The sequence below is a fragment of the Gadus morhua genome, chromosome 13, assembly GCF_902167405.1.
Source record: "Gadus morhua chromosome 13, gadMor3.0, whole genome shotgun sequence".
Lineage (NCBI taxonomy): Eukaryota > Metazoa > Chordata > Actinopteri > Gadiformes > Gadidae > Gadus > Gadus morhua.
This window is the reverse complement of record NC_044060.1, coordinates 1,820,506-1,833,113: the sequence shown is the minus strand read 5'-3', so window position 1 is coordinate 1,833,113 and position 12,608 is coordinate 1,820,506. Positions and strand designations below refer to the sequence as shown.

General features: G+C 48.1%; 1 protein-coding gene and 1 long non-coding RNA gene across 2 annotated transcripts; one reads left to right on the top strand and one right to left on the bottom strand.

Annotated features, from left to right (window-relative positions):
* Nucleotides 1-2,082: 2,082 nt before the first annotated feature.
* On the bottom strand, nt 2,083-7,499 carry rbm15b (RNA binding motif protein 15B). The gene has a single exon (XM_030374338.1). The coding sequence runs from the start codon at nt 7,199-7,201 to the stop codon at nt 4,547-4,549; it is 2,655 nt and encodes an 884-aa protein (XP_030230198.1). The 5' UTR covers nt 7,202-7,499; the 3' UTR covers nt 2,083-4,546.
* A 2,525-nt stretch (nt 7,500-10,024) lies between these two features.
* LOC115557833 (uncharacterized) lies at nt 10,025-12,127 on the top strand. Its single transcript, XR_003979261.1, has 3 exons — nt 10,025-10,088; nt 10,946-11,335; nt 11,484-12,127. It is a non-coding gene; the product is annotated as an uncharacterized LOC115557833 (long non-coding RNA).
* Nucleotides 12,128-12,608: the final 481 nt, after the last annotated feature.

Genomic DNA, 12,608 nt, shown 5'->3' with positions numbered 1-12,608 from the left:
GAGAAAGAGGAGAGGGCCGAGGCTGAATGCACGGATCAGATTGTGTGCTGGCAGTAAGCCTTGCTATCAGTAGTTATAATGAGAAGAGAGGACAGAGACTAAGTGAACACAGAAGCACACACATTCATGCAGGCACCAGACACACACAGACACACACACGCACACACACACACACACACACACACACAGACACACACAGGCATACACACACACACACGGCCTCCAGGGAGCTGACCTTCCAATGAACCTTCCTATTGAGGAGCAAACAGACCTCAAAACAGACGGACAGGCGGATGAAGAGTTAGATGGACAGACAGATGGATTCTCTCTTATTCCGAATTAGTGGACATAACTAGAAAAATTTGCGGAAACCGGTTTCCTTAAACCATTTAGGTTTTTACGCAGATAGACGGATAGATAGATAGGTCGATGAATAAATGGATCCAGACAGACTGGGTCCAAACTTGGTTGCTCAGAGAGGGGGGAGATGGGGGGGGGAGGGGGAGTGGTGGTGGTTGGGAGACGGGGACGGGGACGGGGGGGGGTACACCAGCTATTGATTTTTGTCTCCTAATGGTTTTCATTGGAGCTCGGATGGTTCCACATTAATATTTAATCAGCCTCCATTTCCCGTCTACATCTGTAAGATAACCACCTCCACCTCTACCGCCCCTTCTGGGGGGGAGAGAGAGAGAGACACACACACACACACACACACACACACAGAGAGGGAGAGAGAAAGAGAGACATGCGAGAGACGAGAGAGAGAGAGACGAGAGAGAGAGAGACAGAGACAGAGACAGAGACAGAGACAGAGAGAGAGAGAGAGAGAGAGAGAGAGAGAGAGAGAGAGAGAGAGAGAGAGAGAAAGAGAGAGCATTTCCTCACCCTAGGCCATGCCTTTAGTACCACCTGGAGAGTATGTGATGGTTGAAGCTGAGTTAATCCACGCCTCCTTTCTCTCTGACATTTCACTCCTCTATTGGGATCAAGTTAAAGGAATATCCTCTCCTGATTATTAAATTTGACTATACAATTGGTTTCACGATAAGTTGATACCGTCATGTCATGACGATGCATCACAATTCAAAGACAATAAGCGATACTACCGAAGTGCTCAGCCATAAACTCAGCACTAAGACATGTCCCAGCCCATCACTTGAGCGTCACCTCACCAAAGGGTTCCTCAGGGATGATCACAGAACACACAGCCGTATGGAATATGACCATGAACACCATCGATATAGTTATTGTTGTATGGTTAGTTATCGATATAGTTATCTTTATAGAAAACGGTCCTGGCTTCTGACTACTTCTATCTGTCTAGTGCAGTGATACTGTCGTGCAATATGTTATGTTGCCGTATAATGCCAAGCTTGCACTGCCACCTAGTGGCTGAATAGGTTCACGTGTAGAATATAGACTGCTGGTCATAAATCATAAATCATGTCATAAATAGCTTATCTGTTAAGCCCTATGAAACGGTACCTGTGATTAAGACAAATACAAATTAATGGAATTGCTAGTCCCTAAAAAATGCAGTATCAAATCGTATAAACAATGGCTCGTTTTGTATCTTATTTGTCATAACCTTCGCTGGCTTTTCATTGTTTTTTGTCTGCCTATTGTTATTAACCCGTAAAGGGACACTATTTGACCACCATGTGAGTGTGATTAGCCATCACAAGGAATTGCAAAGTCTACCCTGCCCTGTGACATCACAAGTGGGCGTGTCCACCCAGATGTAGGCTGGACAGAGCTGTCTAGCAGCCTGCCAATTGGTAGGCATATCTATCCATCAAACATCCAAGTGGACACTCCCACTTCTGCCGTCACACTGTCATAGGGCAGGGCAGGTTTGGCAGTGGCTTGTAATGGCCAATCACATACACCTGCTGGGTAAATAGGGGCCCTTTAATTCATAGTGTTTTGCACATATACTACAGTCTGAGGAAAGAAAACCTTTCAACTATGACGTTGGAGTCTTGAGTAGCCTAAATATCAAAACAAATAAAGGGTTTAGACGTAAACATTTCTTCAACTCTATTGCAGTATAAATGGAAAAATAAAGACAACCGTTCGTAGAAACGAGAGCATATAATGTTTTATTACACATTTTTCCATACAGAACACACAATTTTATGTCCAGATCACACACACTCAGGGCACAGAACCGACGGTTCTTTTGAAGTCATCGTGGCATGTTAGCTGTGACTTCACCCGACCAAGTTCAGCAGATACATCGCTAAGACATGATACACGCATGTACATCACATTTGTCACTATCTACAAAAAACGAAAGTAGTGTTTCATTGTGCGTTCAAGAGGTACACAAAGAGAAGGGTAGAGCAGAGTTGTGAAATGGAGTTGCTTTGGCTTCCCTTCGTACAGTAACTATCTCTCGGCTAGCGTTAACGCTAGCTTGCGGCTACCGTTAACGCTAGCTGTCAGTTACCCGTCATTTTACAGCCGACACGTGCGGTAAAGAAAATTTGAGTATTATTGATAAAAATCGGAGGCCAAGGCTTGGCTGATACAAAGAAAGAGTAAAGAGAGTGATATCTATTTTAGTTTTTATTTAAAGAGTAAAAGATGATTTGTGGTGGACAGTTGGAAATAGGGTTTAGAGATAAGCCATGTTGCTTTGAGACTAAAACTTCACATCGGAACCACTTCACATGAAGGACAATCTCTGAGGGATACAAGACAAAGGTCTGCAACGAAAACACAAGATCACACTCCTGTGGGGAAGTCAAGTTATTGGCTTGCTTAAGTATGGCAATTATTCTTCGATAAGAGATTTATGGGAATAAAAACCAGAACAATGAATTATGTCTTACATACGAATATAGAATGATGAAAGTTCTTGCCGAACCCAAACAGCATCATCAATTCTATTTGGATACTAAAAATTACTATGTTTAACCTTAAAAACAAGAAAATACAATTTAACAGAGCTTCTAGTGTGGCTACACAGCCGCCAAGATGAAAAACGTCAATATAAATGTGTCTTTAGATACAACAAATGGTCGGTGTTCATGTTGTAAACAGGATTGAGATTCTAACATTCTACTCGTGATTGACAGTTGAGAGGACCACACACAGCAAGATTGTAATCAACGGTCCTGTTCCGCTGAAGATCCGCCCCCATTATGGGCATTACCATAATGGAAAAGTACAGCCAGTTGGTCTGAGACGTTACAACAATTATCACATAACACTTAGAATTTAATCGTGGGCATTTATGATGACAGTATGGCTGCAACTAACGATTATTTCACTGTGTTTTAATAAGACGATTATTCTTCGTTTGAATAATTTAGTCGATAAAATCGAATACATAAAAACAAATGCCTACACAAATGACCATTCAAAATTTAAAAAAGAAACACAACTATTCCTTTTATAATTATCCGTGATCCCAATATTTGAATTTAACTGCTACATTAAGCAGCCAACGTTATTTGAACTTTTCCTACAAATTAGATTTGATGACTTCTCTGTCTATGACTAACGGTTGGATTGACTCTTTGTTGCAGCCCTAGTCCCCCCTTCATCCACCCATGGTTGAACCTATTTCAAGTTGCATGACATAATGAACAACGCATGACCAAACTGAAATTCAGTGGCAAAAACAGACCTTTAATTAGTGTAATATACATGGTGATGTCACTACGCTGAACAATCTGACGCCGGATTTTAAACCGTTGCGTAACAAAACCGTGATGACGCTATAGAGGAAAAATAAAAAGGGACATAGAGAGGACTGGAAGGATTGAGGAATGGAGCGATGGACGATATAAAAGTATTTTCTTTAAAAAAGGTAAAAGGCATTTACATTTGAGCCCGCAATATAGAAGCACATCCGTTCTGTAAAAACACATCGCACCCAGAACACATTTTAATTTGTCTAAACATGCTAGATAATAATGACAAAGGGTGGAATGGTTAATGAACGGAACAGGAATGGTTAATGAACTCAAGACGTGTTTACCTATACAGGAGCTCTGCGAGAGGTTAAAGAGTGCTGTGTTGACCCCCGGACTCGTTCTAAGAGACTTAAAACAGCCTTGGCTCACCCCGTACCCCAAACAGTACAATCAAGTTGACCTGAACCCTGTAGTGGCCCTACCGTCAGGTCCCACACCCACCTAGATCTATGCTCCGTGTCCCCAAACAGCTCTCCCCATTTACCCTCAGAAGTTACATCTTTTCTATGTACAGCACAAACACAAACAAGTACATCGTCTCAGGTTGGGCTGAGAAACACGGCCTGTAAAAACAACAATTTTCCTAGCATTCCGAGAGGAACGTCTAACCCATGCATTCTTCTTTCATTTCTATAGAGTATGACACGATACGCTCAGAGGGAGGAGAGGTATAGAGACGCGTGTAGTGTGAAAAAACAAGATCGGTACGACTTATAAAAATCTCTTCTCAATCCTTAGTATTTGTGTGCGTGTGTGTGAGTGTTTGTTTGTTGTCCTAGTGTGTGTGTGTGTGTGTGATCACCCCCGTCCCACCCCACAATGCACCAGCCCCCCTCTCAGTTAGTGTCGTTGACGATCACGATGACCATGTGCTCCTCCTCCAGATTACCCACAGTCCTCTTGGCCTCCTGCAGGTACTGCTGGGAGAAGTGGCCGGGCGGGAAGGCGTACAGCATGGCGCCCGGCGCCCCCTCCCGGCCGGCGGGCAGGCTGATCACGCCCGCCGCCTCCTTGTTCCTCAGGTACGTCACCAGGTGGCGCAGCAGGCGCACTTGCAGCCCCGGCTCGGGGGGCGGGGCCTGGCGGTCCACGGGCCCCTGGAGGGCCAACAGGATGGCGTAGCCGTCTGGGCGGCCCTGCTTGATGCGGCGCGCCACCTCGTCCAGCCGCGTCTGGTCCATGCGCAGCCGCTGGGCGATCTTCAGCTGGCAGGGCTGCGATTGGCCCTTCATGATGCCGCTGAAGAAGGAGGCCCCGCCCTCCAGCAGGTACAGGTGCGTGGGAAAGCTGCTGTTCTTCAGGGCGAACAGGCCGGGCCAGGCCTTGGGGAGGCTGGCCGCCGCGAACTCCGTCAGCGATGCGGGGGCCGGGTGCCCGGCGCGGGGGTCCGGGTGGGGGGAGGGGGAGGCGGCCGTGGGCTCGCTGTTCCTGTGGTGATGGTTGTTGGGGTGGTCCCCGGACACGCCCCTCTTGCCGTGGTGGCGGGGAGGCGGGGGCGCGGGGTCGGCGGCGCTGGCGGGCGGCGGCCTGGGCGGGGCCCCGCCCCCCTCGGGGGAGTGGTCCTGGGACTCGGTGGTGGAGTCGGGGGCGCGGACGCGGGCGCGGTCCGGGCTGGGCTCCGGGGACACGGGGCCCAGCGGCACCCTGACCTTTGACCTGCCACGGTCGCGCTCCCGCTCCTTCTCCCGCTCCTCCGCCACGGGGGCGCGGTCGTTGGAGGCGCTCCGGCTCCGCCTCCGGGCCCGCCTCTCGTCCCGCTCCTTCAGCCAGCGTTCCCGGGAGCGGCTGCGGCTCCGGGCGCTCCGTCCGGGCCGGCCGAACGCCTCCACGGCGGGGGGCCGGCGCTCCAGGGCGCGGGGCGGGCTGCTGAGGTACTCCCGCTCCAGCACCGCCCTCTCCCGCTGGGACAGCAGGACGTGGGGCGGCGGGGGGGAGGAGGTGCCCCCCCGGGCGCGCCCGTCCCGCTCCAGCCCCCGGTGGTGGGCGTAGGCCTCGGGGAGCAGCTCGTAGTGGGGGGGCAGGGGGGCGGGCGGCTGGTAGCCCGAGGGGAACACCCGGGGGGGGCTCTCCTCCACCTTGGCGAAGTCCACCCGGAGGCGGCGCTCCGGGCCCCCCAGGGGGAAGCCCCTCATCTGGGTGCAGGCGGCCTGCGCGGCGTCCAGGCTCTCGTACTGGATGTAGGCGAAGCTCTCGCCCTTCACGTAGTCGATGTTGCGGATGCTGCCGAAGCGGTCGAACTCCCGAGCCAGCGCCGTGAGGGAGATGCCGGGGCCCAGCCCCCCCACCCACAGCCGCGTGGTGGAGGTGGCCTTCCCGTAGCCGATCTTCACCGGGTTCACGCCGATCACGCGCCCCTGCATGGCCACCTTGGCACGGTGCGCCATGTCCAGGTTCTGGAACTTGACGAAGCCGTAGGCCCCGCCCTGCCCGCGGGCCGGCCGCTTGATCACCACCTCCTCGATGATGCCGTACTTGTCGAAGGCCCTCCTCAGCTCCACCTCCGTGACGTTGTGGTCCAGGTTGCCGATGAACAGGTTACTGGTGGCCCTCTGGTCGTCCTCAGGCTTCAGCTCCTCCGGCACCACGGGCACGGGAGGGAAGCCGTACGGCTGTCTCCTCTCCTCCAGCATCCCGTAGTAATCCAGGATCCGCTCCCTCTCTCTGCCCAGACCCAGGCTCTCCAGCGCGTAATGCCGGGCCCTCGGGTCTCGGATGCCGGCCAGCGCGGGGCCCGGCGGCGACATGGACCTCTGTCGGTATGGGTACGGTGCGTGCAGCGGTAAGTAACCAACCTCGGGCGGAGTGACGCTTCGTCTGCGGACGTACATGGGCTCTACCTTCAGCTGGCGGTCGCCCAACACCAACCGGGTGGATTTGGCGTGTCTGGCTTCCTTTGCGTCCTCGGGATGTCTAAAATTAACGTATGCGACCCGTCCCAGCTCCGGCGTGTGCGAGAGTTTTACACTAACGTCCCCGAACTTTTTGAACTCGTGGAAAAGCGAGTCCTCCACGTCTTCGTCCGAGACTTGCGATCCGAGGTTGCTGATGAGGAGTGTTTTATATTCCAGTGTACCTGGTCGGGGACCGGGGACCTCCACCGGCGCGGTCCGTAGAGGCGGCCGCCCGAGGAGACCGAGCTCATGTCTGTGGTGCAGCTCCAGCGCCGCAGCGCGCTCCTCCCGGGATAAGCGGGGCTCCTCCCGAGGTATGCGGGGCTCCTCCCGGGCTATGCGGGGCTCCTCTCGGGTTATGCGGGGCTCCTCCCGGGCTAAGCGGGGCTCCTCCCGAGCTATGCGGGGCTCCTCCCGCGGTATGCGTCCCTTCTCTCGCTCCCGGCTCCGGCTACGCTTGTGGTAGCCGCGGCTCTCCGCCAGCAGCAGAGCCAGCGGCGGGGGAGGCAGCTCCTCTCGCCGCGCCTCGCGTTCCCTCTCACGGATCCTCTTCGCTAGGGCCCTGGAGGGACTCGTTTCTCTCCCGGCCTGCCTTTTCATTTTCAAACGAGGAGGATGATGGAGCCCAAAGTTTTCAACGCCTGCAAAGGTGATTCCAGCTCGGAAAGGGCGCGTTCGGAGGATACTCTCAAGTATAATCTCGGCGACGATGGTTTTTGTAAACGAACACTAACGCCCGACCCACTGCACGGTTACATAAAATTCGAAATAAAGGAATAAAATCGTTTAGAATCATGTCAGCATCGGCGATTCTACACCAACACCGCCATCTTGGACAATGGGAATGTGCGCCTTCCCTCAGAGGGAGGGAGCACGTCGGCGGAGCGTCGTCATGACGTCACACGTATTCCCAAATTCCTACAACACTTCCTTAGGGGAATTAGAGGAGAATATTATACTCAAACTCTTTGCTACATATGTTTTATAATGGATTAATATAAATTTGAATATTGACTAAATATGACTAAATTAATTCTTCTTAGTTAAATATGTCGATGACATTGCTCACTTTTTTTTTTACATTTATGAATTACTTATGCCCCGAATTTAATTCCATTATTTGAATGTTTTGTATCCCTATTTCAGTAACAAAGACGATTCATTTCTAAGAGTGATTGGAAATTTTAATGTATAACGCTTTTCAAGATGTTTTCGTGTGAAGGAATTGACACAAGGTGATGGACTTCAATACAACATATTAATCTTTGCGAAGGTTTGATTTGTATTTTAAATCAGTTTAATTCAATATCGTTTTCACGAATGTATATTTGTTATTTATTTACATACATTGGTATGCTTTTTGTACTGATGTCTGCTGAAACCCCATATTTCTTATTTTTTTCCTCGCTTATGGTTTTTAATTCAAGTCATTACTCTTAATAAACAAAACTCTATTTATATTGATTATATCAATGCGTTGACCCTTACTTCCAATTGAAATGGACCACTCCATCTCTGTGCTTGGATGGTATTGACGTCATCTTCTTCAGTTGATATCACTACGGTTTGAACATTTAGCAGACACCATCATCCAAACTAACATAGAGTGATTTACAGTATCTTACAGAAGTGATTAAACCCCTCACATTTTGGTAAATATTTTGTTAAATCTATTTATTGGACAACACTGAAGAAATTACACTTTGATACAATGTAAAGTAATAACAATGTAAATGTACTGTCCCCTCAAAATAACCCAACACACAGCCATTAATGTCTAAACCGCTGGCACCAAAAGTGAGTACACTGCCTTAACCCTCTTGGACATGGAGTTCACCAGAGCTTCACAGGTTGTGGAATCCTCTTCCGCTCGTCCTTGAGGACATCACAGAGCTGATGGATGTTAGAGACCTTGCGCTCCTCCACCTTCGGTTTTAGGATGCTCAATAGGGTTTAGGTCTGGAGACATGTTCAGCCAGTCCTTCACCTTTACCCTCAGCCTCTTTAGCACGGCAGTGGTCGTCTTGGAGGTGTGTTTGGGGTCGTTATCATGCTGGAAGAGAGTTTCCGAAGAGGGGATCGTGCTCTGCCTCTGACCGAGCTGAGTATCTTATCCTGAGGTCTCTTTGGAAGATAGACGTAGGAGTGCTGCCAGCATTGCTGCAGAGGTTAAAGGGGTGGGGGTCAGCCCTCAGATAATGCTCCTCACACTGCATCAAATTGGTCTGCATGGCCGTCGTCCCAGAAAGAAGCCTCTTCTAAAAGAGATGCACGCGGAAGCCCGCAAACAGTTTGCTGAAGACAAGCAGACTTAGGACATGAATTACTGGGACCATGTCCTGTGGTCGGATGAGACCAAGGTCAACTTATTTGGTTCAGATGGTGTCAAGCGTGTGTGGCGGCAACCAGGTGAGGAGTACGAAGACAGGTGTGTCTTGCCTACAGTCGAGCATGGTGGTGGGAGTGTCATGTTCTGGGGCTGCATGACTGCTACTGGCGCTGGGGCGCTACAGTTCATTGAGGGAACCATGAAGGCCAACATGTACTGTGAAATACTGATGCAGAGCACGATCCCCTCTCTTTGGAAACTGGGCCTCAGGGCAGTATTCCAGCTTTATAACGACCCCAAACACACCTCCAAGACGACCACTGCCTTGCTAAAGCAGCTGAGGGTAAAGGCATGGGCGTCAGTTTGGTTTGAAATGTGCTGGGGACAGAGACGCATTCGGAAGTGCTTTTTCAGAAGTGCAGGGTACCATGAGGATGCACTCTTTTTTCTCTCTTTAGTGCCAGTAATGAAAGGTTCTGAAAGACGGCATACCCATGTAGCTAATTAATAAGGAATAAAATGTATACAAAATCTGTCTGGCACGTTTTATGAAGAAAAGTTTTCCAAAAAGCATTGGACATATGACCCACTATGTTCTGCTCCATGTATCCAATGTTGACAACGTGACATGCAAAGCTAACAACATAAACAAGAGGAGCTAGGAAAGGAAATGAACTGCTTGTTTAAGTTCAGAAGGGCCAAACTACAAAAGTCGTAAAGATTGAAAAAGAAAAAAATATTTGTTGCACAGCTGAACGCTGTGTCACATCATGAGCTGGCTGTTCTCAATTCACAACACGCATTCCATCAAAACTAGCCTGACCAAAACTCATGCACCCGCCCCCCACAATTATTCCAGAATTAAAGCAAAACAAGAATGACCAAAAGTCACTTTGTGTCAACACCGACTACCAATAGGCCTATCTCACAAAAATCGGAAATGACGTCACACCGGGTAAACATTCTTCCGGCGTAGTCATTTTTGTATTGCCGTCAATGCAAAAATGGATCGTTTCTTCGCCACTTCCCTGGTGGGTTTTCCCAAATTGCGATTCGAAGATGTGCAGAAGATTGTGGAGACACACTCAGCAACACCACAGCCCAGGCTGACAAAGGGGTACAAGTTTTTTGTGGGGGAGTTTGTACACAATTATCAAGGTAAGTTGTCTAAGGTGTTTTGTTGTTGTCAGTAGGCTACTCAATGTCCGCCTTGCTCATTCATGTTTTGTGATGACAAGCAAACCATATACGATCCATATAAATCGTCAGAAATATTGTCTTTGTGTGAAATGTGTGTAAAATGATCATATTTGTTACGTGTAGACTATAATATTCTGAATATAATTAGCCATGGTGGCTATGAAGTCTCCGTGTGTAGCGTTAGCATTTTAGCATTAGTTTAGCCAAGGATAGGTTCAGCTAGTTATTTGCTGACCAGTTTTCTTCCGATCAGCGACATATTATTAACATTATGTATATGCTAAGTGTCAAATATAGTTGATGGAAAGGTGGTAGTGAGAGGTAGATGCATCCCCTCGATGAGGAGGAATGAGGAGCCCCACATACTACAGGTTTCTGCTGAGTTAGGGACCGTTGGCCCAAGTCTGTTAGTTTTGATAGTCTGTCTGGACTAACAACTGCAGTTGCAGTTTTCCTCTTCTTCTGAAGTTCAGATCATTTTCATTGTTCTTTCTTACAAACAGTAGCGTGCTTAAGACTTGGCCCACCTAGCTTGCTGCAATGTTGTGGCTGTACAGACCTATGTATTTTTCTTCTCTTCATTAAGGCACAAGCCGTAAATAAAGGAAATTTGTTGAGTGCATTAAAAGGACAAACATCTAGGCTAGTTCATGTTATAACATTGCTAAAACAACAGATGTAATGGTGGCCCAAGAGTTTTGCACGGAACTGTACATGGCTTTTCTGCGGTTGCAGGCTCCTTGCCAGTTTCCAATGGCCTTATATCAAGGTCCTACCTACTAAGTTCAGTAACTCAATTCTTATGGTGTTCACAGATCACCCTGGAGGCTGTTGGACAACTGGGTCTCTCAGAACACAGCTGTAGCTGTGCTGCGGGCAAAGGCTTCTGTAGCCATATAACCGCTCTGCTGTTCCAGACAGCGCATTATGTGCAGCTGGGCCTTGATGTGGTTCCACCTTCCCTGGCCGGTACCAGTCAACCACAGATGTGGTATCGACCTCGAACACACGAGTGCTGTTGTGTCCTCTGTTCAAATCATACACTTCAGTATTTGTCTAGAGTATATGAGCATTTCCTGTATGACTAAATTTTTGTTCTTCGCCTCAGGGAATCCATCCAGAGGCTGTGAGTGACCTGGTGGTGAAGAAACCCAAGTCGGTGGGGAAGACTGGAGTCAAGTCCACACTCTACAGAGCGTATGCTGGTAAGACATTTATTTTGCAATTTGCACTCTGTTAAACTTGCTCATTATGAAAAGATGCATATTAGAATACATCTGTTATCACTACAATATAAAAAAAAACAGTCACATTTTTATTTGACGTTTCGCCCTTTGATGTCCCACATCCTAGAGGGAATATCCAGCTTGGAGTTGGTACCATCTCAGCTGTGCTGACCTGGAAGATGTCAGCAATGACCTGTTCTTTAAGGCCAGTTGCTACTCTACAACAGTAGATGAAAAACTCATCAATGACTGGAATCTTCCTTGAAGGGCTTGGTGTTGGAATCGCCTCTTGTCCAATCCTCTGTGCTTTGCTCCAATAAAGAATATATTGTGTTGAGGGGCAAAACAGACTCCCAAAACACTTGAAACACTTCTTGAGATGGAAACCGAGTATAATATGTCATGGTCTGATCAGACACACAAAATCTGTTGAGGACAGTTTGTGGCCCCATGGACATTTCTGGCAGCCTTGCCTCCAGCTCAGCAATATACTCCAGGGCATCATCCAGTGCACCTACAAAAAAAGAAGACAAATCAGTCTTCATTACCATTCATTTGTATTCACTCTTTCTTTTTATTGTATTGTTATTCTGTATACTTAACAGTTTATTTATATTTATTATTATTACATTTATTTGTCCTGTTTTCTGTTTTTCTTTTTTATGTATTAACTATAGGTTGAGTGTTGTACATAGAGAGTAAAAACCAAAGTGAAATTCCTCGTTTGTTCGCAAACCTGGCCAATAAAGCTGAATCTGAATTAATATGCAACCCCAGTTTAACAGTACGTCTGATGTTGATTGAAGGTTTTAACGTTAACCATGCCATGTTTGGCAAAATTATACAATAGCCCAACAAGTGTTGAACACAAATAACAGACATAACAGCTAGTTAGCACACATCTACTTACCGGCAGGTGGGCGTGTCGAGTAGTCATGTTCCCCGGTACCTCTCCGGTCCGTTTGTGTTTTGTCCTCTCCTTCAGCTTTTCGAGCTGACACCGGTTTATACACGGGTGTTTTTTTCGGGGCTATGGTGTAGCTGTTCCAGTCAAAACGACTAGGAACAGCTCCAGTATTCAGCGTAGCACTCCCGTCGTCATAATCAGCCGCTGAGAAATGCCAACTACAGACCAGTGTACTCCCCTTCTGAATTACGAAATTAACTCCTTCATTCCGTCTGATCGCCACTGCTGTATTGGGTATTATTTGGGAAGTCGTGGAAATGTAAATACGCTTGTTTTTGTTTTTGA